General features: G+C 40.3%; 1 protein-coding gene across 2 annotated transcripts in view; it reads right to left on the bottom strand.

Annotated features, from left to right (window-relative positions):
- Positions 1-326: 326 nt before the first annotated feature.
- UBE2V2 (ubiquitin conjugating enzyme E2 V2) overlaps positions 327-25,166 on the bottom strand; it is a 55,215-nt gene continuing 30,375 nt past the window's right edge. For both annotated transcript variants that reach the window (XM_050942078.1, XM_050942079.1), the window contains exon 4: positions 327-7,531. In XM_050942078.1, coding sequence (XP_050798035.1) covers positions 7,385-7,531 — 147 coding nt within the window. In that variant the 3' untranslated portion in view covers positions 327-7,384. The remainder of the gene's footprint in view (positions 7,532-25,166) is intronic.

Here is a 25,166-nt window from a genome sequence, read left to right as displayed (position 1 = left end):
ACCTTATAGACTAACAGATGTATTGGAGCATGAGCTTTCGTGGGTGCATCCGACGAAGTGGGTATTCACCCATGAAAGCTCATGCTCCAATACTTCTGTTAGTCTATAAGGTGCCACAGGATCTTTGCTACTTTCAATGAAGACTGTCCAGGCAGTAACAGCTGCCTTTACAGCCACCAGGATCACTTCCTAGAGAATCTTTATCCAGCTAAAACAAGAGGGAACCAGTCTCTTTTATTTTCTTCCACTGATGCATTTTTAAAAAGAGTTGCATACCCTCTGAATGACCCTATTGCATAATGAAAACACCCAACGTACTAAATTACTTACTTATATATCCATAATTTAAGAATCACTGTGGAGAGAAAAAAGTACACACAGAATGCAGCTAATGAAAACATCTTCCTTGGTTATGTCTACATAACTCCTCCTTAGGGGTATTTTGGGGTAAATATGATCTGCACCATGCATTTTTATCTGTGATGTAGAGTATATACGCACACTACAAACCATTATTATATATTATATACTGTATATATTAAAAGCAGGAGGTTGGGTTGTTTCCATAAGAAATGATGGAAAGTCATAAATTAGTATAGAAAAAATGCATTAGCACTTAACATCAGGAAATCCCAAATAATGGTTAATCAGGCACTATCTCACCATCATCCATTAGGTAATCTGTTTATAGAGTTTGACAACAGCATAAATAATGAAAGTGATCTTGCTTTACATTTCATCATTTTTTAAAATGCTAACGAAATTTTAAAAAAAATCATTGAAACTACTTAAACAAGAGGATGCTATTTAAAGAGCAGGTATGACCATTTCATTCTATGGATTAATAAGTAACTATATTCATTTGTAACAGTTTAGCATTATAGTTGAAGAATACAGATGCGTTAAATACACTGTATTTTTTTAAAATAAACAACGGTACCACCACCAAAATAAAAAAGTTGCTGATTTTAACCACTGAACACATCACTTTCATTCTTATAGAAAGAGTAATATTAGTGTCTCAAAAAAGATAAAAATAGAAATGCAACACCTTTAGTGGGCATGGTTGAATATTAACTAATAAAATGTATAGTCTTTCCTTGGCCATATGCGATCCTTTCCTGTATTTTCTCCCAACTTGGAAGCACATATAAGTTACTTTTATGTTTTCAACATTTGGACATGACATATGCCTTGGGTCATTTCAGCACAAAACCAATCAGGTCTGCAAGAGAAAAGGAAAGTCTGAAATGCACAAAAATTGTTCAGCAGGCATGCCAAGAAGCATCTTGTGATACAAAACACAAAAGTTATCAAACATCATGTTATAGAGAATAAAGAGATCACCAAAGCAGTTCAGAAAAAAGTGTGCATGCCTGTCTCAGGATACTGAAGTACATTTCAGGGGCTTGAAAAATCCTTCGGAAGCATCTATTACTATTGGAAAGGACTAAAATGGACCATTGCCCCCTTCTGATATGGCAATTCCTAAATTCCTAGAATATTTTGAAAACAGATTCTTTAGAGCTGCATTTCTTATGAATACTGTATCAAAATATTATGGCCCTTTGAGGGTTTGGCTGGAATGCACTTTGTGTGGGACCTGAACAAACAGAGGAGAGATTGCTTAAAGCTAGCTTTAAGCAATCTTTGCAGTACCTTTGCAGCTGAGATTAGCAAGAGTGTAGACATATTTTGACCATACTGCCTACATCAGGAGCTGCAAGGGGCTAGTGCATAGCTTCTAAACTGCCTCTATACTGGTAGAATTCTCAGACGGTCAGTTTTACAGTCCCTTTGCAGCAGTGGTTAAGCAGATAATCAGGTCATACATATTTGCTCTATTGTTCTGATTACTTATATGTTCCCAGAGGCTGTTGCAGTGGGGAAATACATTTCCACCTAAGTAAATCAAACCCCCCACACATTTAAAAGTATCCAATTAATAATCCAAATATTTATCTTCTTGTAAATTACAATTTGGTTTTAGGGCAAAATACATTACTTGCATTGTAATGTTGGCCGCATGTCACCCACATACTCCATTAATCATAATTAGGGCCGCCAAGCAATTAAAAATTAATCTCAATTAATAGCACTGTTAAACAAAAGAGAATACCATTTATTTAAATATTTTGGATGTTTTCTGCATTTTCAAATATTATTTCAATTACAACACATAATACGAAGTGTACAGTGCTCACTTTTTTATTACAAATATCTGCACTGTTAAAACCAAAATGAACAGTATTTTTCAGTTCAGCTATTACAAGTACTGTAGTGCAATCTCTTTATCATGAAAGTTGAACTTACAAATGTAGAACTATGTACAAAAAAAACTTATTGCAAAAAGAAAACAAACGTAAACTTTAGATCCTGCGAGTCCACTACTTCTTGTTCAGTCAACTGGTCACACAATTTTGTTTACATTTGCAGGAGATAATGCTGCTCGTTTCTTGTTCACAATGTCAACTGAAAGTGAGAACAGGTGTTTGGCATGGCACTGTTGTTGCTGGTGTCGCAAGATATTTACGTGCCAGATGTGGTTAAGATCCGTATGTCCCCTTCATGCTTCGACCACCATTCCACAGAACATGTCCATGCTGATGATGGGTTCTGCTCAGTAATGATCCAAAGCATGTTCATTTTCATCATCTCAGTCAGATGCCACCAGCAGAAAGTTGATTTTCTTTTTTGGTTGTTTAGTTTCTGTAGTTTCCGCATCGGAGTGTTGCTCTTTTAAGACTTCTGAAAGCATGCTCCACTCCTCATCCCTCTGATTTTGGAAGGCACTCCAGATTTTTAAACCTTGGGTTAAATGCTGCAGCTATCTTTAGAAATCTCACATTGGTACATTCTTTGCATTTTGTTAAATCTGCACTGAAAGTGTTCTTAAAACGAACAACATGTGCTGGGTCATCATCCAAGACTGCTATAACATGAAGGATATGGCAGAATGCAGGTGAAACAGAGCAGATATACAATCCCCCTCTCCACTCCACCCAGAGAATTTCAGTCACAAATTTAAATAATGCATTTTTTAAATAGTATCATCATCATAGAAGCATGTCCTCTGGAATGGTGGCCAAAGCCAGTAGTGGCATATGAATGTTTAGCATATCTGGCATGTAAATACCTTGCAATGCAGGCTATAAAAGTGCCATGCAAATGCCTGTTCTCACTGTCTGGTGACATTGTAAATACGAAGCAGGCAGCATTATCTCCTGTAAATGTAAACAAACTTGTTTGTCTTATTGACTGGCTGAACAAGAAGTAGGACTGAATGGACTTGTAGGCTCTAAAATTTTAGAAATGTTTTGGTTTTGAGTGCAGTTATCTAACAAAAAAAAAAATCTACATTTGTAAATTGTACTTTCACGACAGAGATTGCACAATAGTACTTGTACGAGGTGAATTGAAAAATACTATTTCGTTTATCATTTTCAGTGGAAATATTTGTAATCAAAGATGATAATATAAAATGAGCACTGTACACTTTGTATTCCGTGCTGTAACTGAAATCACTATTTGAAAATGTAGAAAAACATCCACAAATATTTTATTAAAATTTCAATTAGTATTCTATTAACAGTATGATTAAACTGGTAATTAAGTTTTTTAATCATGATTAATGTTTTTTGAGTTAAATCACGCGAGTTAAATGTAATTAATTGACAGTCCTAATCATAATTTTTACATGTATTCACAGTAACAATGAACATTTAAGGCTGGCTGGGCTTCCATATCCCTCTTTTTACAATGGTTTAAGGACTCTCAGGGCTGGTCTACGCTACGGGGGGAAAATCGATCTCAGATACGCAACTTCAGCTATGTGAATAACGTAGCTGAAGTCAAAGTATCTAAGATCGAATTACTCACCGTCCTCACGGTGCGGGATTGATGTCCGCGGCTCCCCATGTTGACTCCGCAACTCCGTTCGGGTTAGTGGAGTTCCGGAATCGATATAAGAGCATTTGGGGATCGATATATCGTGTCTAGATGAGACGTGATATATCGATCCCTGAACAATCGATTGCTACCCGCCGATACGGTGGGTAGTGAAGATGTAGCCTCACTCTTGGTCCAACCCTGGAAGGTGCTACATACACATCCTCAAATACCATTGACTTTTAAGGGGATTTGAGTGCATCAGGCATGTTGCAGGATCAGGCATTATATCAATACTTTGCACTTTCTTGCAAAATGTAAAAGAATACAGAACATTAGAAATAGCACAGGTAGTAGAAATAAAGGGCAGCTCATTAAATTTTAAACCGTAAGTCACTACAATACATGAAATTAATACAACATATGTAAATTTTTCTCCTGTTATGCATTTACCCAGAATTTAATTTAGCACATTTGCTAAGTATCAGAGTACAGCACACGTTTAAATTCCAGTTAAAGATCACTTCTATTATACCAACTCTCCAACATAATTTGAAAATGAACTACAGGTGGAGTTTCTGATTTTTCTCCCCCATCTGGTTTGTTTTAAATTGGTGCTCTATTTACCCTTGTATTGTACTTACAAAAAAGGCACAAACTTTTTTTTATTAAAATTACAAATAGCTAACCATTGGAAACCCATGTTTAAAAATCCTATTATATCATAATACTAACATAGTAATACATTTTTTAAAACCTGGTTTAAAGAGTTACTCCCCCAAAAAGCACAGAAAATAAATTACCAGACAAAAAACTGGACTTATCAAACCATAATGTGACCTAATTGGGGGACAAGCAGTTATGTTTTGAATCCTTTAACAGTAGGAAATCATCCTTAAGGGTCTCACCTATTGACTTACGTACAATAATCTATGGCCATTTTAAGAGTTTCTTTAATGATAAACTACACAATCCTACAACTCTGGCCTTTTTTCAATAGGACAAGGGGGATATTGCTTCAAAATTGCCCTGCTTAGATTTCATTATGATGAGTGGTTTTGTAGCTAACCCTTTGTGCAAACAGCGTGGCTATTTGAAAATCAAGTGCAGCTTGTTTGCAACATGCAAAATGGATCTTGTTCTCAAAAACTGCAACTGGCATGCAGATTTCCACAGAGATCCATAATTGAAGAACAAAAGAGGAGGAATAGACATTGCACAGTTAACTTGGACAACATGTGGTGCAAACAGAAAGCCAACACTTTTCTGTATTCAGTGACTCAGTGGAGAGAGAGAGTTTCTCAATGGCTCCGCACTCACACTAGTTGTCTGTTAATCCTGTCACCAACCATATGATAGTCTGGCAATGTATCTCAATCTCTTCCAGTTATTTAATCTAAAGAGAGATTCCTGAAAGTTAACAATTTATTTCTCTGAGTTGAATAGTTCCATTTCTATTTTAACAGATTACATATAGACTAGCAGTGCTAGCATAATGGAAGTTTATTTAGCAGAATCCAAAACATCTAAATTAATTTAAAATCAGGCAATAGGAATACATAGTGGTGAAATCACTTCAGTCAAATTTTCCATCCTATACTGTGATGTGTTCTATAACATGGACATGAGGTAGCTGACAGCTATCATTTCACTGAGTGAACTCTGGAAATGTGTCAGATGTGTTTAAGGACTCTAAAATACAGCTTTCCTCTACTGACAACCACCACCTAAAACTCTATCAAAAAAAAATAAAGCTTAGTTTATTGCTTTTCCTACAATTTTTTCTTCATATTAGGAATAGGCAATAAGGATACCAAACTTGAAAGTTCCCTGGCTGTTGATGACTTGATTAAATTCGTTTTTTTCAAGAGAATTACTGATGAAGTTTTGAATGACAAGTCACTGACCTAGTCCCAAGGTTACAATTTTTTTTAGTAAACTGGACAAATCTTTGCATTTTCCACACAAGACATTAGAGAGTGTCTCATTTCCAGTAAGGTAACATGAACAACATTGAGAAACCTATAGCAGAACTAACCCACGGATGTCACCAACTACAACGACAGTGAGAAAGGAATAAGTAAAATTAGAAGGGGGAGAATTCACTGTTGAAGGGGCAGAATTCATTCTAACCAGTGAAATTGCACCATTGGCACATGAAGCATGGAATGCAGATGGATAAATATAGCATGTCCACACGGTTCTTAACAGTAGTACAAGATGTTTTAATAAAAATGATAAGGCCTGAAGTCTCTCATTTATGTGTCACTGGGGTAAGGAGAAAGTGAGACAGAACAAAAAGGAAACTAGCTTGAAGATTTTAAAAAAGCGGTTAAAATAAGTGCAGGGGAAAAAAAATGTGACATGGAAAAACAAAGTAGCAGCTGCAGAAGATGGTTTCAAGGATGAAAAGACAGAAGCAGGACAGAATTTCAGCAGTCCAGTTTAGAAGTTGCTCCGGAGTTGCTTAGGCCAAGTGTCCTAATTAACGTCATTTCTAGAATGAATAGTTAATTTTTTTTTTTTTAAAAAGGGGTTTTGAACTGCAAGTTTGTCCAAACAAGTGTAACTGCAGATTATTTGCTCCTCTGCAATAATCCCAATACCTTCAGTTATCAAATAAAATAAGCATATAGAAATAGAGGTAAGAATAAAAGGTGCATGTAGACCCACTGCTACATTGTGTTTAACTTTTTGCTACCTCTGCAAAGTACTATACATATATTACATTATTATAGAAATGGCACAGCCTCAGAGGATACTTTCCACATTTTATTTACATTTTAAGACTAACTTTAATCTCAATCACATATCCATACACCTATTTCCTTTGTTTGTTTCACTAAAACTTAAATGCATTGTTTATTAGAACAAAGACTGTAAACAAATATTTGCCATGTCCATTACATGTAACACACAGGAGCCGCTTAACAGAATCCACTCCCCCCCTTTTATAAATACAGGTATCAAAACAATCCTGAACATACTTTGTGACACTAATAGTAGTCGGCACCCACACCTTAGCAAAAATTAAACAAGAAGAGCAACAGTATTCACTTTACCTGCTACTTTAAAACAATTTTTAACTGCAGCTCTTTTAACTAAGCCAGATGAATAAAGCATGCCATTTATAATTTTTCTTCTTGAGAGATTAATTTTCTGAAACATACATTAATCCACAGCAATCTGACACTTTCTGTCATGCTTTCATCTTGTAAAACCTGAATTTCAATTTTAAGCTACTTCAGGCTTATGCTTAAATGACAGTGTCTTGATAAGAGAAAAAAATAAATTGTGCTGCCTTTTTTTCCTCCCATAGTGCCTAAAAACACACTGGGCGTACATATAGTATATATATTCTTACAAACGTCCAGGTCATGTATACCAGCTGAAATTCTTTTAATGTGTGGGTGGTTTGCATTGTGAGATTTAATCAAGACATTAATATAAGTAAAAGGTGGTTGTTTTAAGACAGAAGTTTGAGAATCAGCTAAAATTAATTGCTGTAAATTTGTCCTTCTGGAGGTTGTGGAAGCTTCATATTTTCTTTGGACATCATTAGACGTCTTAGCTCTTGAAGTACAACTTTAATGCTATAAGAATTTTGCCATTTTGCTAACACTGGTATGCTCCGTGTATCCACCTGCAAAGAAAGACAGCACAAGTTAAATAAGGACAATGTTTTTGTACCATAAAATACAAAATTCCTACAGAATTAGTTTTAGTTTGCAACATATGCTACCATTTCTTAAGTTATTAAGTAATCTCTTCAGCACTTCCCAACTGTGTTATAAATACATAAAATATTTATAATGAATGCTTAGCGCATACTTACACACAAATTCAGATCCTGCAGTGAGACCCACACAGCTGGACCCCTGCATAGCATGCTCAACAACATCAACTTCAATGGTGGGGGAGAGGGTGGGCAAAGAGAAAGTCAATCTATGGAGAGTTCAATGCCAAATTGGGGCCATATCTAAAAGTAGGGAGGTTTTTATCCATCATAACGAAAGTTCTTTACTAAATGTTGCAATAAAACATTTAAAACAGAACAATCATATGAATGTATTACTTGATTACAGCACCAACGTGCAATATGTGGTTTTCTCAAAATTGGCTTTCAATTCTTTATTAAGCAATTTGCTGCACAATATTCTATGCTTTAATTTTTATACAGGAAAATTTACCTACTATAAATAGCTTTTGTCTGTGATTTGTTTTGAATGCTTATTGTTATATGGCCCTTCTGATGCCTTTTACTTCTCCAAGTAAATATGACTGGAAATAGTGAAGTAATTTGACTTATAAAGTTCCATATAAGATCAGGACATTTCTCAATTCTGCTTTGTTTCTTATTATAAATAATCTTATTGACCTCTTAAAGCACAGAGACTTTATTGCATATCACTTGATAGTTTAAAGGTAAACTACAAAGGAAAATGTGTGCACCCTTTTCCATTCTTTTATGGTATATACAGCATAAAATATTTTTGTAGATTATTTTTACTTTTTAATATAAAAATATGAGAAACTCAGAAATATCAAGTTCTAGCCATAACAACTTTACCTCCAGATAAGACCTAGATTGCTTAACTTCAAGCTACCTGGTTTCAGAATACAGAGGATAGTGCTGCTTATTATTTGCAGGAGCAACTGGGAGATTAAGATTACCAATGATTACTTTCAATATTAAGAAACTAAATACTGAAGGTAAAACAGTGGCAAAAGGAAAGCAACAGTCAGTTGTTTATGCAGTGATTTTTGCACCAATTAAGAAACATCTTTAAAAAAAAATATTTTACAGCAAGGTTTGAAAGTTGCATTGGTCAGACCACCATTATAATTACTAGCTCATTTTAAAAAAGTATTTGATTTAATATGTTACAGATAACTAGAGATGCAATTCTGAGGAGTGAGGTGGGAGCCTATGTGACTGCAAACACAGCTTTCACCTATGTTAACATTTGTTTGCAGGTATGGAGTACTAAAATCAATCCACTACCAGAGGAAATATAACAGTGAAGAAATACATCCCTCCAAAATCCCCCTCTCTTCCCCCCATCTCAGGAGAGACTTCCTGAGCTGCAGAGTAATAGTTCTGGTGAGGACAGCATCTAGTCTGGACCTCCCTCTCCAAGGCACAAATGTCCCCCTCTTATACACCCTTCCTCCCTTCCAGCCTCCTGGGCTATATTGAGGAGAGGCCTTCTCTGATTGCCGTTAAGCAGAAGAGAAACAATGTGCCACTGAGGCCTCAGAGCCCAGTAACATCACAGCTTCATTTCAAAATTTGAACTCTGGACATGGTACTGTTTGAACCCACCCTCCATATCCCACACAATGCAGCATAGGGTCCAAGACACTACTCTCCACAGGCAAGAATTCTAGAGTGGAAGGAAACTTGCACAGTGAAAAACCTGGCTGTTTGATGGAAGTGTACTAAGAACAGAAATAAAACTCAGGCTCACCATGTTTTATGGGCACAGGGTTTGGTTGGGAAGGAGATCAGGAGGGAGAGAAGGGTAGATTTTAAAGAAGTGTAATAGATTGTGGTTTTACCAGACACGGAATTTTTATAAACTGGAATTAAAAGGGAGTTGCAACAGATGATTGTCAAAGGCCGGGGCTGACTGTGGAAAGAGAAAGATTCCAGTAAAGAAGCAGGAGGGGACAAGAACCTAAGTTTGCTGATTTAAGGGAGGCCAGATAGGCAAGCATGGATTAGGAGACAGTTTAGGTGGGATTTCAGTGGGTTTGAAAAATAATTCTTCACATAATTGTGAAACCATGGGTGATGGTTAGATGGGGAATTAAATAGCTGGAGAGGCAGCTGCAGATTGTTTCTATCTAAAACAAACAGGAAAACGTGGAACAAACAAGATGAATACCCATTTTCATCATAAGCATTTTGATTGCACGGTATATCCCTTTTCCCCACACTTTATCTGTTTAATCTTCTTTTTAGGACATGTGTAGACTGGGGACTAGCCTCATTTACAGTTATCAGTGGCCAGCCACTAATGTAGCTGCACTAGCACCCCTCTAATATAGTCAGTCAAAGCTACTATTTATTTCCACTGGTGGAGTTTATTACAACTTCAAGCAAAATGATTTTCACCAGTGCAAATATTGGCTTTCTGGTCTTCACTAGGGATTTTCAGCTAACAGACAAATATCTTCAAGGTAGGGACTGTCTCTTTCTGCACAGTGCCGAGCATATTTTCAGCATTATCACACTACTACTAAAATGACTTAATAAATATTTATTTTTAACTCAAACCACTTTATTTTCTGCAAGTCATCATCTTTTGCTGCATAACACATCTTACAGGCAAAAAAGATTTGGCTTAGTTTTATTCCCTTTGCAGGCCCTATTTTACATGTAAGAGATTACACATTCAATCTACTTATGATATACTCCTTAATAAAGTAAGCCTTCTCTTTTCAGCTATCTCATTGGCTCCAATAGTGTTAGGAATGCTCAAAACCAGATACCCAGGGGGTACCCACTTTATATTAAAATTGTATTGAAGTACAAGGAAGCATCATTTCCAGGGAAGTCTGAAGGCTAGTGAAGCTGAAAACTGAGAACAAAAACTATTTTTATTCTATCAGCACATCCAATATAAATCTTTAAATAATGACAATAGCAGCAACATTATACACGATCCAAGAATAACCAAGGAATTCTTCTATGCTTTTTAAACATAGAATAAATTATAGAAGAATGCTGCAAAATGTTCAGTGTTTATAATGCTTCAAATAGCATAACTTTAAAAAAGTAGCAAACTGCTTAGCCCACTATAAACAGATTCAAAATGATGACTGGACAACAGAGTTTACAGAATTATAGTTGATAAAATCCCAAGTCTTTAAAAAGAAGAAACAAACACTTGCAGCTGTAAATGGTATTTAAATAAACACAAGTGATTGCAAATCCTGTGAGATACCAACAGACTGTTAAAGAATACTGAAAAAAAAAATCAGACATCCTCAAAATCCATGGGAAAATAAATAGTATGTCAAAACACAACCTGTGTTTTATCAATCTGTTATACACTATAGGCTCTAAAAAGGAGAGACCCCACAGCATTAAAAATTATAATTTATTTTACGGCCATGACACCCTCTACAGAAAATAAGTAGTTTTGCCTAGTTCTACTCATCTATTTGGGCCAGGTTTTCAAAACTAGATTTCTAAATTCTGTGTACAAATCCAGCAGTTGCATATACAAATAGATCACTATGAGTGTTAGTGCTCATATGCATATTTAGTATAGGTGGCTACCTTTTTGAAAAGGAGCCTATATTGTGAATTGAAGTGCAACTGGAATGAAATTTTGCTAACTCTGTTTTTGCATTTTTAAAGTGAGGGTCAATGTGGATACGTGATCAATCTTGGTCTTTTAAAAATGTATTAGTTTTGGGAATTTGAGGATCCCCTCCCCCAAAGAGAGCTCCCTCTGTTTCTCTCCATTCAGAAATCCCACAACCTGCTATATTGCTACTGCAACATTTGGATCCATGCCTGTATTACATTTCTGGAAGAGGACCTTCCTTGCTAGGAAGCCTCACACTGACAACACAATCTGGCATATGACAACAACATGGCGCCTGGGCAGCAAAGGTTGCCTGATGATAAAACAGAGTAGACTGATGCCCCAACTCCTCCAATGAATTTAACAGCCTTGAACAACAGGATGGGGCAGGAGACGAGAGCTGATCTATGAAACAGGCAGTCAGGAGGGTGGGCAGCAGATTGTCACAAGAGGGAACATCTCACAAAGTGGCAACAAGGCATTTTCCTGAGAAATTATGAGAGATTTAAATGGAATGGAACCTTAGGTCACAAAGTAGAGAGGAAAGATGTGGTCTTTAGATATGGGCTCACTTCCTGTCTCTGCCAGACTTCCTGTGGGATCCTGGGCAAGTCATTTAAATCTTTTAGTTCCTTAGTTTTCCATCAGTAAAATCTCCACAATAATGTCTCTTGTCTGTTTTGTCTATTTTGCTCATAAGCTCTTCAGGACAGGAACAATCTCTTAATATATCTATATATACACCTAACATAATGAGGCCCTGATTTAGAGCAGATCCTTTAGGAACTACTGAAATACAACTAGTTACTAAATCATTATGTACATTTTATATACCCAGGAAAAAATGTTTCTTACCCCCAAAACTATTTAATTTAAAAAAACCTATTACATTAAATACTATAATGTTGTATTTGAAGCATGCTAAGCATATCAGAGTCCTAGAATACATTAAGTGTGACTCTTTGTGATGAATGGAACCACCCCACCAGCACAGAAAAGGTTAAGGAGAGCCTTTGTGCCCAGCTAGTCCCACCCCATTATTCCTGAAGCCAATACCAGTCCTGGAGGGGGGAGAAAAGAGGAGAACCTGTCTCAGTACAGTGCTGGCTGGTGAAAAGACAAGAGCCAGCTGGCTAGCTAGCAGCCTCCTTGCCTGAAGAGATGGAACACTGGCCTGCCAGCCAGGGCAGCCATCTGGAAGCAAGCTCCCTATCCAAGGGGAGACTATGAAGGAACCCCAAGCAGTGGAAGTAACTGACTGAGCAGACCCCAGAGACATTGTGGAGCTCACCCTCACCATCCTGCCCCTGAAAGAACCTGGGACTAGACCCAACAAGGAACCCTATGGTAGACTGAACTAGAGTAGCCTTGCCTCAGATTGGTAGGAAATAGCCGAGGGCAGCAGATTCTGATCCCTCGCCAGGAGAGACACCAACCCCACGGTTCAGGGATTGACACACACAGGGCCCTGGGCTGGAACCTGGTGGAGAGGGAGAGCCTAGGTCCCACTACCTGTCCTCGGACATAGTAAGTGAAACTACTCAGCCCACGCAGGGGTTGAGAGCCAGGCAATCTAACCACTAGGCCACTCAGCCGCCAAAGACCCTGTTACACTCTTATTAGGGCCCTATCAAAAAGTCATGGTCCATTTTGGTCACTCTATTTATTTATTTCATGTTTGCAGCTATTTAAATCTGAAATTTCACAGTGTTGTAATTTTAGTGGTCCTGGCGCAAAAAGGTTTTGGAGATGAGGGGGTTGCATGGTTATTGGGGGTGAGGAGGGAGCTTGCAATATTGCTACCCTTATTTCTGCACTGCTGCTGGCGGGGCGCTGCCTTCAGAGCAGTTGGAGAGTGGCGGCTGCTGGCTGGGATCCCAGCTCTGAAGGCAGAGCTACCACCAGCAGCAGCACAGAAGTAAATATGGCACGGTATAGTATGGCCACCCTTACTTCTGCCTGCAGAGCTGGGCCCTCAGTGAGCAGCTTCCCCGCACTGGCCACCCAGCTCTGAAGGCAGCAGTGCAAAAGTAAGGGTGGTATGGTATGGTATTGCCACCCTTACTTCTGCACTGCTGCTGGTGGGGCACTGCCTGCAGAGCTAGGTGCCTGGCTAACAGCTGCTGCTCTCCAGCTGCCCAGATCTGAAGGCAGCTCAGAAGTAAGAGTGGCAATACTGAAGTCCCCGTAAAATGACCTTGTGACACACACACACACACACACACACATATCCCCCCCGCAACTCCCTTTTGGGTCAGAAATTTGAGAAACGCTGGTCTCCCCTTTGAAATCTGTATAGTATAGTATAAAAACACATAAGACCAAATTTCACTGGGGGGGAAGGGAGGAGAGGACCAGATTTCATAGTCCGTGATACATTTTTCATAGCTGTGAAGTTGATAGGGCCCTAATTCTTATTTAGAGAAGTAATGCATAGATACTTTCCCATTTTTAGATAAAAGAAAGGATGAATTTTATCTTTCAAAGATGACTGCTGCTGGTCATTTGAATCCCTGGAAAATACAAACAATTAATTAATCTAATCTAGCTAACCTTCTTGGTAATTACAATGTATTTATAATACAAATGCAGATTATCAGCTGTGTTCTCTCTCAAAACCAACATTTATTAAACTAGTGATTCTAAAACTGGCCTGAGACTTCTTTAGAAGAAAAAAACTTAACTAAAGAAAATATATATATCCACTAAATACATACATACATACATACATACACACACACACACTTCTATAGTCCACCTAATCTGGGGATTTATGAGGATTTTATAAACTAACTCATCCTCACAACACCCCAATGATGTTATCCCCATTTTATAGATTTGGAAATCAAGGCAGAAAGTTCAGTCACTCATCTAAGGTTAAGAAGTGAGTCTGAGGCAAAGCCAGTCACAGAACTCAGGTCCCCATCAGATTCCCAATCCTGCGCTCTAACTTCCAGACCATGCTCTCACCTTAAAACTGAAATGGAGCACTCCTCGTTAGGGTTGTGCCATAAATCAGACAAGATACAACTCTACCCCGATATAATGCAGTCCTTCAGAGACAAAAAAAATCTCACTGCGTTATAGGTGATTGCATTATAATCGAACTTGCTTTGGCGTTCCTTGTTCGCTGATGCCCCCTCGAGAGAGCCCTGTCCCTAATCACCCCCAGGACCCCACCCAACCTTCCTACTCCCTGTCCCGACTGCTCTGACCACTATCCACACCCCCTGCCAGGCACTCACCGGCAGCGGCGGGAAGCAGAGCAACGTGGCCCCAGCTCCGCCACCTCCCAGCCACGGCACAGTATGGGGAGGTTGGGTAAAGGATGCCTCCCATACTCACCTGTGGCAGGAAGCAGAGCGCCACAGCTGGGAGTTGGCGGAGTAGAGCGGGATGGGGCCGGACTGCTCCGCTTCCTGCTGCCTGTGAGCTCGGAGAGGTTGGGGAAAGGACACCCCCAGCATTCATCTGCAGCGGGAAGCCGAGCAACATGGCCCCAGCCCGCTCCACTTTCCTTGCCCCAGCCTCAGCCATGTCGCTGGGAGGCGGGGCCACTCACCTGTGGTAGGAAGTGGAGTGCTGCGGCTGGGAGCTGGTGGAGTGGGCTGGGGCCAGGCTGCTCCACTTCTGCCGCTGCCAGTGAGTGCGGGGGATCCCCTCCCCCGCGTGACATGGCTGGGGCTGGGGCTGGGGCTGGGGCTGGGGCTGGGGAAGCACAGCAGGCTGATCCCAGCCCCCTGCTAATACCCTGGGCCACTCTTGGACTGCAGGGCCCCCAAAATTGCCCCCCCCCCCACATCTCCTGCCTCCTGGACCCTGGGGGGCAGGGGGGAGCCCCTGAGACTCTCTGCCCCTTATCCAACTCCTTGGCCCCAGCCCGGCCCCCTTAACACACTGCTCAGAGCAGCGTGTCAGATCTTTACCGTGTTGTATGTGAACTTGTGTACCAAGGTGATGAGCACACTAAAAATGTGACAGATTACATAAAGAACAGTAAAATTTCAGAAACGAATCACCTGTAATGATTTTGGTCGATAATTCAACCTAATGCCACTTGAGGCTATTTGGTGAGTTAAAAAATAAATCATTTATTTACAAGTGATTATTTTATAGAGCTGGTTGGAAAAATTCCAACAAAATAGTTTTTCCATCAGAATTTCCCGATTTGTTGAAACTGAAATGTTGTGATGATTCAACAAAGTTCCCCTGGAAACTGGGCAGGATTCTGACAGAAACCTGCCTGGTTTCCTATCAGCTTGCCTGCAGATCATGGGATTCCAGGGTCCAGGGCTATAAGACAGTCTGCCAGGCGCTGCCTCTGAGTAGAAGACCCGAGGGCTTCTAGGATCAGTGGCTCTGCAGCAGTACACCAAGTAGACTGCCTTGGAATCGTGGAACCTAGAACATAAGGTCCATGGTTCAGGGGACACCAGGGCTTAGGGTCCAGCCTCCCTTTTGCAGAGCATTTCAAAATTTTGAGGTTTTATTCTGAAACAGAATGAAACCAAATTTGAAAAAAGCTAAAGACTCCAAGAAACAAAGTTACCTTTCTGCACCCAGCTCTATTTTATTTAGATTGGACAAGCTAACAAACGTTTGTTATAAGCCATATGAAACTAAGATACATATTCCTAGACAAAACAGGAAAGGTATATTGTTCTGCATTACTGAACAAGGGCACCCATTACTTGTTTTAACTAAGGGGAGGATTCTAAAAACAACATTGTAAGCATTATACAGCAAAGCTCTTTCGAATGGCACCTTCAATCTGGCTGCTTCCTATACCAACATTTATTTATACATGTGTTCATTATGCACCACACCACAGCTTGGGTAAATAGCAATATTTCTGGGTTGCAAATACTGGTTTTTATGGGACAGAAACGCTCTGAGGTACAGCAAAACTGTTTTATTATTTTCAAGGATTCTTTTTGAAGGATTTCTGAAATATTATTTACAGTGCTAGTTGAGGTTTAGCAATTAGCACACTGTCTTGCTCAATAAAAGAGCTCAATTAGATCCAGTACTAGCCTAAGAATTTCAGAATATAATATCTGCATGCCTCCAATAGAAACGGTTCAGTGCCTTCCAGCTCTTCTCCACTGTTACACTGCGGTAGTATTACTGTCTTGGAGAATACTTCTCTATTTTAAATACTCATAATTTACACATAAGGATAAGTAAGGGGAAAAACAAAACAAAACAAAACAAAACAAAAAAACAGTGGTCCTGGATGAAGTCTAAATACTAAGTTGGGTGACCTTCAATGCCTGGTGTGAAATGAGGATATTGATATAATAGGCACCACAGAAACTTGGTGGAATGATGATAACCAATGGTACACAGTAATACTCTGTCATTCCTGTATACAGTACACCCCCACTATAACAAACCCATCGGGATCCAAGCCATTTGTTTGTTATCGCAAAAGAGCCCCACCACCTGGGTGCAGTGAGGTGAGGGGTGGCTGACAGCTCCTCCAGCAGTGGCGAGGGCTGACAGCCAGGCTGGAACAGCTATCAGTTCCTGCCACGGCAGTGAGACTTGAAATGGGATCCAGGGACTAGGTTTGTTATAGTGTGGGTGTACTGTATACAGGTATGACAGAGTATGTCATACCCGTGGGGGAGTGGCACTATGTGAAAGAAAGCATAGAGTCAATTACAGTAAAAATCTTAAATTAATCAAACTGTTCCATAGAGTCTCTATGGATAGAAATTCCATGCCTAAATAAGAGTATAGAAACAGGAATATACTACTGGCCACTTGACCAGGATGGTGATGGTCATTGTGAAATGCTCAGGAGATCTGAAATGCCACAAAAACAGAAAACTCAGTAATAATGGAGGATTTTAACTATCCCCATATTGATTAGGTACATGTCACCTATGGACAGGATGTAGAGATAAAAGTTCAGACACCATTAATGGCTATTTCTTGGAGCAGCTAGTCCTGGAACCCACAAGGGTAGAGGCAATTTTTGATTTAGTCCTAAATGGCACATGATCTGGTCCAAAAGGTGAATATAGCTCAACAGCTCAGCAATAGTGACGATAATGTTACATTTAATTACATCTTGGGGGGGAGGCGAGAAGGATACCAAAGAAGCCCACCATAGTAGCACTTATTTTCAAAAAGGGGAACTACCAAAAAAACCGAGGAAGCTGGTTTAATGGAAATTAAAAGGAACAGTCAAAAGAGTTTTAAAAACACCATAATAGAGGCACAAATTAAACTGTATATCCCAAATAAAAAATAAATTGTAAGAGGACCAAAAAAAATGCCACCATGGCTGAACAACAGAGTAAAAAAAGACAATCAGACAAAAAGCATCCTATAAAAATTGGAAGTCAAATCCTTCTGAGAAAAATAAAAAAGGAACAAACTCTGGCAAGTGAAGTATAAAATTAGACAGGCCAAAAATGTATTTGAAGAGCAACTAGCAAAAGAGACAAACTAACAGCAAAAATTGTTTTATATACATCAGAAGCAGGAAGCCTGCCAAACAACCCATGGGGCCACTGGATGAAAAGGGTGCTAAAGGAGCACTGTAGCGGGGTGGTCACCCGCTCCTACCCTGAAGGGCTTAGAACAGCCCAGCAGAGGGCTGGGGCTGGGGCAAGCAGCTCCCAGGCTGACTGGGGAAGTAGATACAGCTGGGAGCCATGCCCCAAACAGACCACAGCCAGCCCCTATAAAAAGGCTTTGAGCCAAGAGCACAGACATGCTCTCTCTGTTAGTAGAGGGAGAAGGGCCTGGCTGCTAGGGAGCTGAGAAGGTACCTAGGTAGAACAGGGCTGGGGGAAGGCCAAGGGAGCTGGGGAACTCCGGTCTGGAAAACCCCAGGCTGCGGCCAAGTTTAAGGCCAGCTGGGTACTGGGATTGCAGAGAGCAGCCCACAGGTAGGCCAAGGCAGCAGGTCCAAACCCCCCTTGCCTATGATTAATGGCTGAGACACGGCAGTCTGCCCCAGTGAGTGGGGGCTAGATGGTGGCTGGCAGTAGCTAAATACTGAGGCAGGGTGGGGATAGTGGGTGGTGGTTCCCCTGAGTGGGGACACTCACAGAAACTGTGGGGGTACTGCCTGGGGGTAGCACCCAGAGAAAGGGTCATCCGGGGTCTGGGAGGGACGCAGGAGCTAGCGGCAGAGAGACACCAGCTGATAGAGGCTGGAGAGCTAATTACCAAGTCGACCAGCCAGAGGCAAGGCAGGCCGTTTACAAGCACTCAAGAAAGACAAGGCCACTGTGAAGAAGTTAAATTAATTCTTTGCTTCAGTCTTCACTGCAGTGAAGACAAGAGAGATTCCCACATCTGAGGGGCAGCCATGTTAGTCTGGATCTGTAAAAGCAGCAAAGAGTCCTGTGGCACCTTATAGACTAACAGACATACTGGAGCATGAGCTTTCATGGGTGAATACCCACTTCTGAGGAATTGTCAAGGATTAAGGTGTCAACAGAAGAGGTTTGAGAACAAATCAATAAATTAAACAGTAATACAACAGAACCTCAGAGTTATGAGCACCTCAGAAATGGAGATTATTTGTAACTCTGAACAAAATATTATGGTTGTTCTTTTAAAAGTTTACAACTGAACACTGACCTAATATAGCTTTGAAATGTTATTATGCAGAAGAAAAATGCTGCTTTCCCTTTAAAAGTAAACTACTAAAAAAATAAACACAATACTGTAATGTATTTGATTTTTGGGGGGCGGAGGAGGAAGAGGTCTCTGCTACTGACTGCTTGTTTACTTCTGGCTCCAAAGGAGGCATGTGGTTTACTGGTCAGTTCATAACTCTGGTGTACACAACTCTGAGGTACTGTAAGTTTCCAGGACTCACTCGAGTTTTAAAGGGACTCAAATATGAAATTGCAGAACTACTAACTGTGGTATGTAACCTAGCACTTAAAATTAGCCTCTGTACCAGATGACTGGAAGATAGTTAACGTAATGCTAATTTTTTAAAAAGGCTCCAGAGGCTATCTGGCAATTACAGGCCGCTAAACCTAACTTCAGTATCAGGGAAATTTTTTGAAACTATAGTAAAGAACAGAATTATCAGACACAGATGAATACAATATGTAGGGGAAGAGTCAATAGCTTTTGTGAAAGGAAATCATGCCAAACCATTCTATTACAATTCTTTGAGGGGGTCAGAAAAAATAAGAACAGGCGTTCACATCAGACTTTTGTAGCCAACATTGCAAGGTATTTAAATGCCAGATATGCTAAACATTCATATGCTCCTTCATGCTTTGGCCACCATTCCAGAGGACATGCTTCCATGCTGATGATCCACGTTAAAAAAAGAATGTGTAAATTAAATTTGTGACTGAACTCCTTGGGGAAGAATTATAGGTCTCCTGTTTGGTTTTACCCACATTCTACCATATATTTCATTTTATGGTAGTCTCGGAGAATGACTCAGCACATATTGTTCATTTTAAGAACACTTTCACTTCAGATTTCACAAAACGCAAAGAAGGTACTAATGTGAGATTTCTAAAGAGAGCTGCAGCAATCGACCCAAGGTTTAAGAATCTGAAGTGCCTTTCAAAATCTGAGAGGGATGAGGTGTAAAACATGCTTTCAGAAGTCTTAAAAGAGCAACACTCCAATGTGGAAACTACAGAATCCAAGTCACCAAAAAAGAAAATTAACCTTGTGCTGGTGGCATTTGACTAAGAAAATGAAAATGAACATGTGTTGGTCTGCACTGCTTTGGATTCTTATCGAGCAGAAATCATCAGCATGGATGCATGTCCTCTGGAATAGTGACTGAAGCAGGAAGGGACATATGAAATCTTTAGCGCATCTGGCATGCACATATCTTGCAACGCCGGCTATAGTAGTGCCATGCAAACACCTGTTCTCACTTTCAGGTGATATTGTGAACAAGCGGGCTACTTTATGTCCTGCAAATGTAAACAAACTTGTTTGTCTGAGTGAATGGCTGAACAAGAAACGGGAATGAGTGGACTTGTAGGCTCTAAAGTTTTACATGGTTTTATTTTTGACTCCAGGTTTTTTTGTACATAATTCTATGTTTGTAAGCTCAACTTTCATGATAAAGAGTTTGCACTACAATACGTGTGACTTGAAAAATGCTATTTCTTTTGGTTTTTTACAGTGCAAATATTTGTAATAAAAAATAAATATAATGTGAGCACTGTACACTTGTATTCTGTGTTGTAATTGAAATTAATACATTTGAAAATGTAGAAACCATCCAAAAATATTTAAATAAATGGTATTCTATTACTCTTTTTAAATCAGTTGACAGCCCTAGCAGGAATAAAAGGTCAGTTTTCACAATGGAGAGTGATAAATAGCATGGTCTCCCAAGGCTATGTACTGGAACCAGTGCTGCTCTACATGTTCAAAAGTGATCTGGAAAAACGGGTAAACAGTGAGGTGGCAAAGTTTGCAGATTATATAAAATTATTCGAGATTGCAATATCCTTTGGATTTAACTAAGAGTTAAAGGGATTTCACAAAACTGGGTGACTGGGCAACAAAATGGCACATGAAATTCAATGTTGATAAATGCAAAGTAATGCATATTGGAAAAACAAAAACAATCTCAACTACACATACAAAATGATGGGGTCTAAATGAGCTGTTACCACTCAAGAAAGATCTTGGAGTCATTGTGCACAGTTCTCTGAAAACATCTGCTCAAGATGCAGTGGCAGTCGAAAAAGCTAACAATGTTAGTAACCATTAGAAAAAAGGAAAGATAATAGGACAGTTAATATCATAATCATGTAAATCTATGGTACACCCACACTTTGAATACTACGTGTAGTTCTGGTAACCCCATCTCAAAAACAGATATATTAAAATGGAAAAAGGTACAGGCAAGGGCAACAAAAATTACTAGGAGCATGAAACAACTTCCATATGAGGAGATTAAAAAAACTGGGGCTGTTCAGCTAGCAAAAGAGATGACTAAGTGGAGCTATGAGCAAGGTCTATGGTTTTCAACCTTTTATTTCTGGCAACCCAGCCGAAGATTCTTGATGCCCGTGACGCAACGGAGCTGGGGATGAGGGTTTTGGAGTGTGGGAGGGACTCACAGCTGGGGCAGAGGGTTGGTGTGTGGGGGTGAGGGCTGCAGGGTGGGGCTAGGGATGAGGGTGTGGGCTGCTCTCAATCAGTGGAGCAGCTGGGGTGCTAAGCAGGCTTCCTGCCTGTCCTGGCACTGTGGACAGTGCTGTGCCCTGGAAGCGGCCTGCAGCAGGCCCAGCTCCTAGGCAGAGGCACATGCAAGTGGCTCCGCCCAGCTCTCGCCCACAGGCACCACCTCTCCCAGCTCCCAGTGGCCAGTTCCCGGTCAATGGGAGTGTGGAGCCAGTGCTTGGGGTGGGGGGCAACATGCAGAGCACCATGGCCCTCCTGCCTAGGAGCCGGACCTGCTGCTGGCCACTTCCAGGATGTACCACAGTGTCAGAACAGGTAGGGACTAGTCTGCCTTAGCCAGGCAGCACTGCTGACAGGACTTTTAATGGCCCGGTCAGCGGTGCTGACCAGAGCTGCCGCGACCCAGTGTTTTACATTCCGCGACCCTGCAGTTTGAAAATCACCGGTCTATAACATGATGAATGGTGTGGAGAAAGTGAATAAGGAAGTGTTTACTTCTTCACATAATACAAGAACCAAGGGTCACCCCATGAAATTAAAAGGCAACAAAAGGAAATACTTCTTCACACAACACACACTGTCAACCTGTGGAACTTGTCAGGGGATATTGTGAAGGCCAAAAGTATAACTGGGTTCAAAAAAGAGAATCAGATAAATTCATGGAAGACAGCCATTGATGGACCTATTAGCCACTCAATGCTCTGGGAGTTGCTAACCCTCTGAGGCCAGAAGCTGGGATTGGCTAACAGGGGATGGATCATTCAATAATTGCCCTGTTCCGTTCATTCCCTCTAAAGCATGTGGCAGCAGCCACAGTTGGAAGACTGGATATGGGCTAGACAAACCACTGGTCTGACCCAGTACTGACATTCTTACCGTAAGGGAAAATCTCTAGTCCCCAAATGGACTATTAGAGAGAGTACTTGTGGCACCTTAGAGATTAAATTTATTTGGGCATAAACTTTCTTGGGTTAAAACCCACTACATCAGATGCATGCAATGGAAAATACAGTAGGAAGATAGATATACACAGAGAACATGAAAAAATAGGGGTTGCCATACCAACTCTAATGAGACTACTCAATTAAGGTGGCTATTATCAGCAGGAGGAAAAAAAAAAAAACTTCTGTAGTGATAATCCGGATGGCCCATTTCAAACAGTTGACAAGACGGTGTGAGTAACAGTAGGGGAAAAATTAGCATGGGCAAATAGTTCTTAGTTTGTGTAATAACCCATCCACTTCCAGTCTTTATTTAAGCCTAATTTAATGGTGTCCAGTTTGCAAATTAATTCCAGTTCTACAGTTTCTCGTTGGAGTCTGTTTTTGAAGTTTTTTTTGTTGAAGAATTGCGACTTCTAGGTCTGTAACTGAATGTCCAGGGAGGTTGAAAAGTTCTCTGACTGGTTTTTGAACGTTATAATTCTTATTCATCTATAATGTCTGATTTCTGTCCATTTATTCTTTTGTGTAGTGACTGTCCAGCCTCGCCAATGTACATGGCAGAGGGGCATTGCTGGCACATGATGGCACACATCACACTGGTAGTTGTGCAGGTGGACGAGCCCCTGATGGTGTGGCTGATGTGATTAAGTCCTATGATGTTGTCACTTGAATAGATATATGTGGACAGAGTTGGCAACGGGCTTTGTTGCAAGGATAAGTTCCTGGGTTAGTGTTTTGGTTGTATGGTGTGTGGTTGCTGGTGAGTGAGTATTTGCTTCAGGTTGAGGGGCGGTCTGTAAGTAAGGACTGGCCTGTCTCCCAAGATCTGTGAGAGTGAGGGATCATCTTTCAGGATAGGTTGTAGATCCTTGATGATGCGCTGGAGAGGTTTTGTTGGGGGCTGAAGGTGACAGCTAGTGGCGGTTTGTTACTTTCTTTGTTGGGCCTGTCCTGTAGTAGGTAACTTCTGGGAACTTCTGGCTTTGTCAATCTGTTTCTTCACTTCCGCAGGTGAGTACTGTAGTTTTAAGAACACTTGATAGAGATCTTGTAGGTGTTTGCCTCTGTCTGAGGGATTGGAGCAAATGAGATTGTATCTTAGAGCTTGGCTGTAGACAATGGATCGTGTGATGTGATCTGGATGAAAGCTGGAGACACGTAAGTAAGTATAGCGGTCAGTAGGTTTCCGGTATAGGGTGGTGTTTATGTGACCATTATTTGTTAGCACTGTAGTGTCCAGGAAGTGGCTCTCGTGTGGACTGGTCCAGGCTGAGGTTGATGGTGGGATGGAAACTGTTGAAATCATGCTGGAATTCCTCAAGGGCTTCTTTCTCATAGGTCCAGATGATGACGATGTCATCAATGTAGTACAAGTAGAGTAGGAGTGTTAGGGGGCCAGAGCTGAGGAAGCGTTGTTCTAAGTCAGCCATTAAAATGTTGGTATACTGTGGGGCCATGCGGGTACCCATAGCAGTGCCACTGACTTGAAGGTATATATTGTCACCAAATGTGAAATAATTGTGGGTGAGGACAAAGTCACGAAGTTCAGCCACCAGGTTTTCCGTGACGTTATCAGGGATATTGTTCCTGATGGCTTGTAGTCCATCTTTGTGTGGAAATTAAATTAGGCTTGAATGAAGACTGGGAGTGGATACACAAAAACTATTTTCCCATGCTAATTTTTCCCCTACTGTTATTCTCACCTTCTTGTCAACTGTTTGAAAGGGGCCATCCTGATCATCACTACAAACACTTTTTTTTCCTCCTGCTGCTAATAGCCCACCTTAATTGAGTAGTCTCGTTCGAGTTAGTATGGCAACCCTCATATTTTCATGTTCTCTGTGTATATATATATATATTCCTACTGTATTTTCCACTGCATGCATCCGATGAAGTGGGTTTTAGCCCACAAAAGTTTATGCCCAAATAAATTTGTTAGTCTCTAAGGTGCCACAAGTACTCCTCATTCTTTTTGCTGATACAGACTAACACAGCAACCACTCTGAAACCTATTAGAGATGAGTTACTATACCTGAAAAAGTGACCTTCAGACAGGGAAACCTTCAAGCTTGCTAGTGGGTTCTGTAGTCTACTATTTACAGTCCCACATAGGCGCTGCAGCAATTTTGCAGTTCACCAGGAAGACCTCTTAATTTTGTTGTTGTCTGTAATTTTATTCAACAAAAACAGCTGAGTTTACTAAACCCAGCTCCTACTTAGGCACTGGCCCTGTACAGGCAAGTCATATTGACATCAGTGGGCAATGCAATGGTACTGGGAACTATCAATGCTAATCCAGTTGCAGGAGTGCTGTCCTCGTTTGTATAAACACAGATTACCACTACTCTGTGACCAAGGACAATAAAAGGACCCTGTCAACAAAAAGAAAACACATCCTTCTATATGAAATATTTTCTCCTATAAATAACACCTATGATAGAAACAAGAAAAAAAATACAATTTTTTTTATTTTACTCTGATAGCACTTTGTATAGTCAGTTTCAAGGTTTCTCCTGGATTATTAATTTGTCAATGGGATTGCGTTGGTCTTTCCCAAACCACTTCACTTGTAACCCATGCACATTTGATATGGAATTTATTGAGAGGCCCCCAATTTTCAAAACAAAACTGCATGTTAAGTTTGGAACTTCATCTGGAGTCTCTTACCTAGCAAATAAGAACATATTTAAAGACTGCAATTTCAATTTCATTCTCAGTACTCCCCAAATTTAAAATGTCAAGAGTAACAAAAAGTGATTTATACTTAATGACTTGCATTAGCTGAAAGCAATAGCCAAAACTGTTCAGAGAGATTTAAATGATCCTTAGTGGTTAAGTAAGGAAGATATCCAAAGTCTTGAGC

This window comes from Gopherus flavomarginatus, chromosome 2, assembly GCF_025201925.1.
Source record: "Gopherus flavomarginatus isolate rGopFla2 chromosome 2, rGopFla2.mat.asm, whole genome shotgun sequence".
In the NCBI taxonomy this organism is placed as follows: Eukaryota; Metazoa; Chordata; order Testudines; family Testudinidae; genus Gopherus; species Gopherus flavomarginatus.
This window is presented reverse-complemented; position numbering and strand designations above follow the sequence as displayed.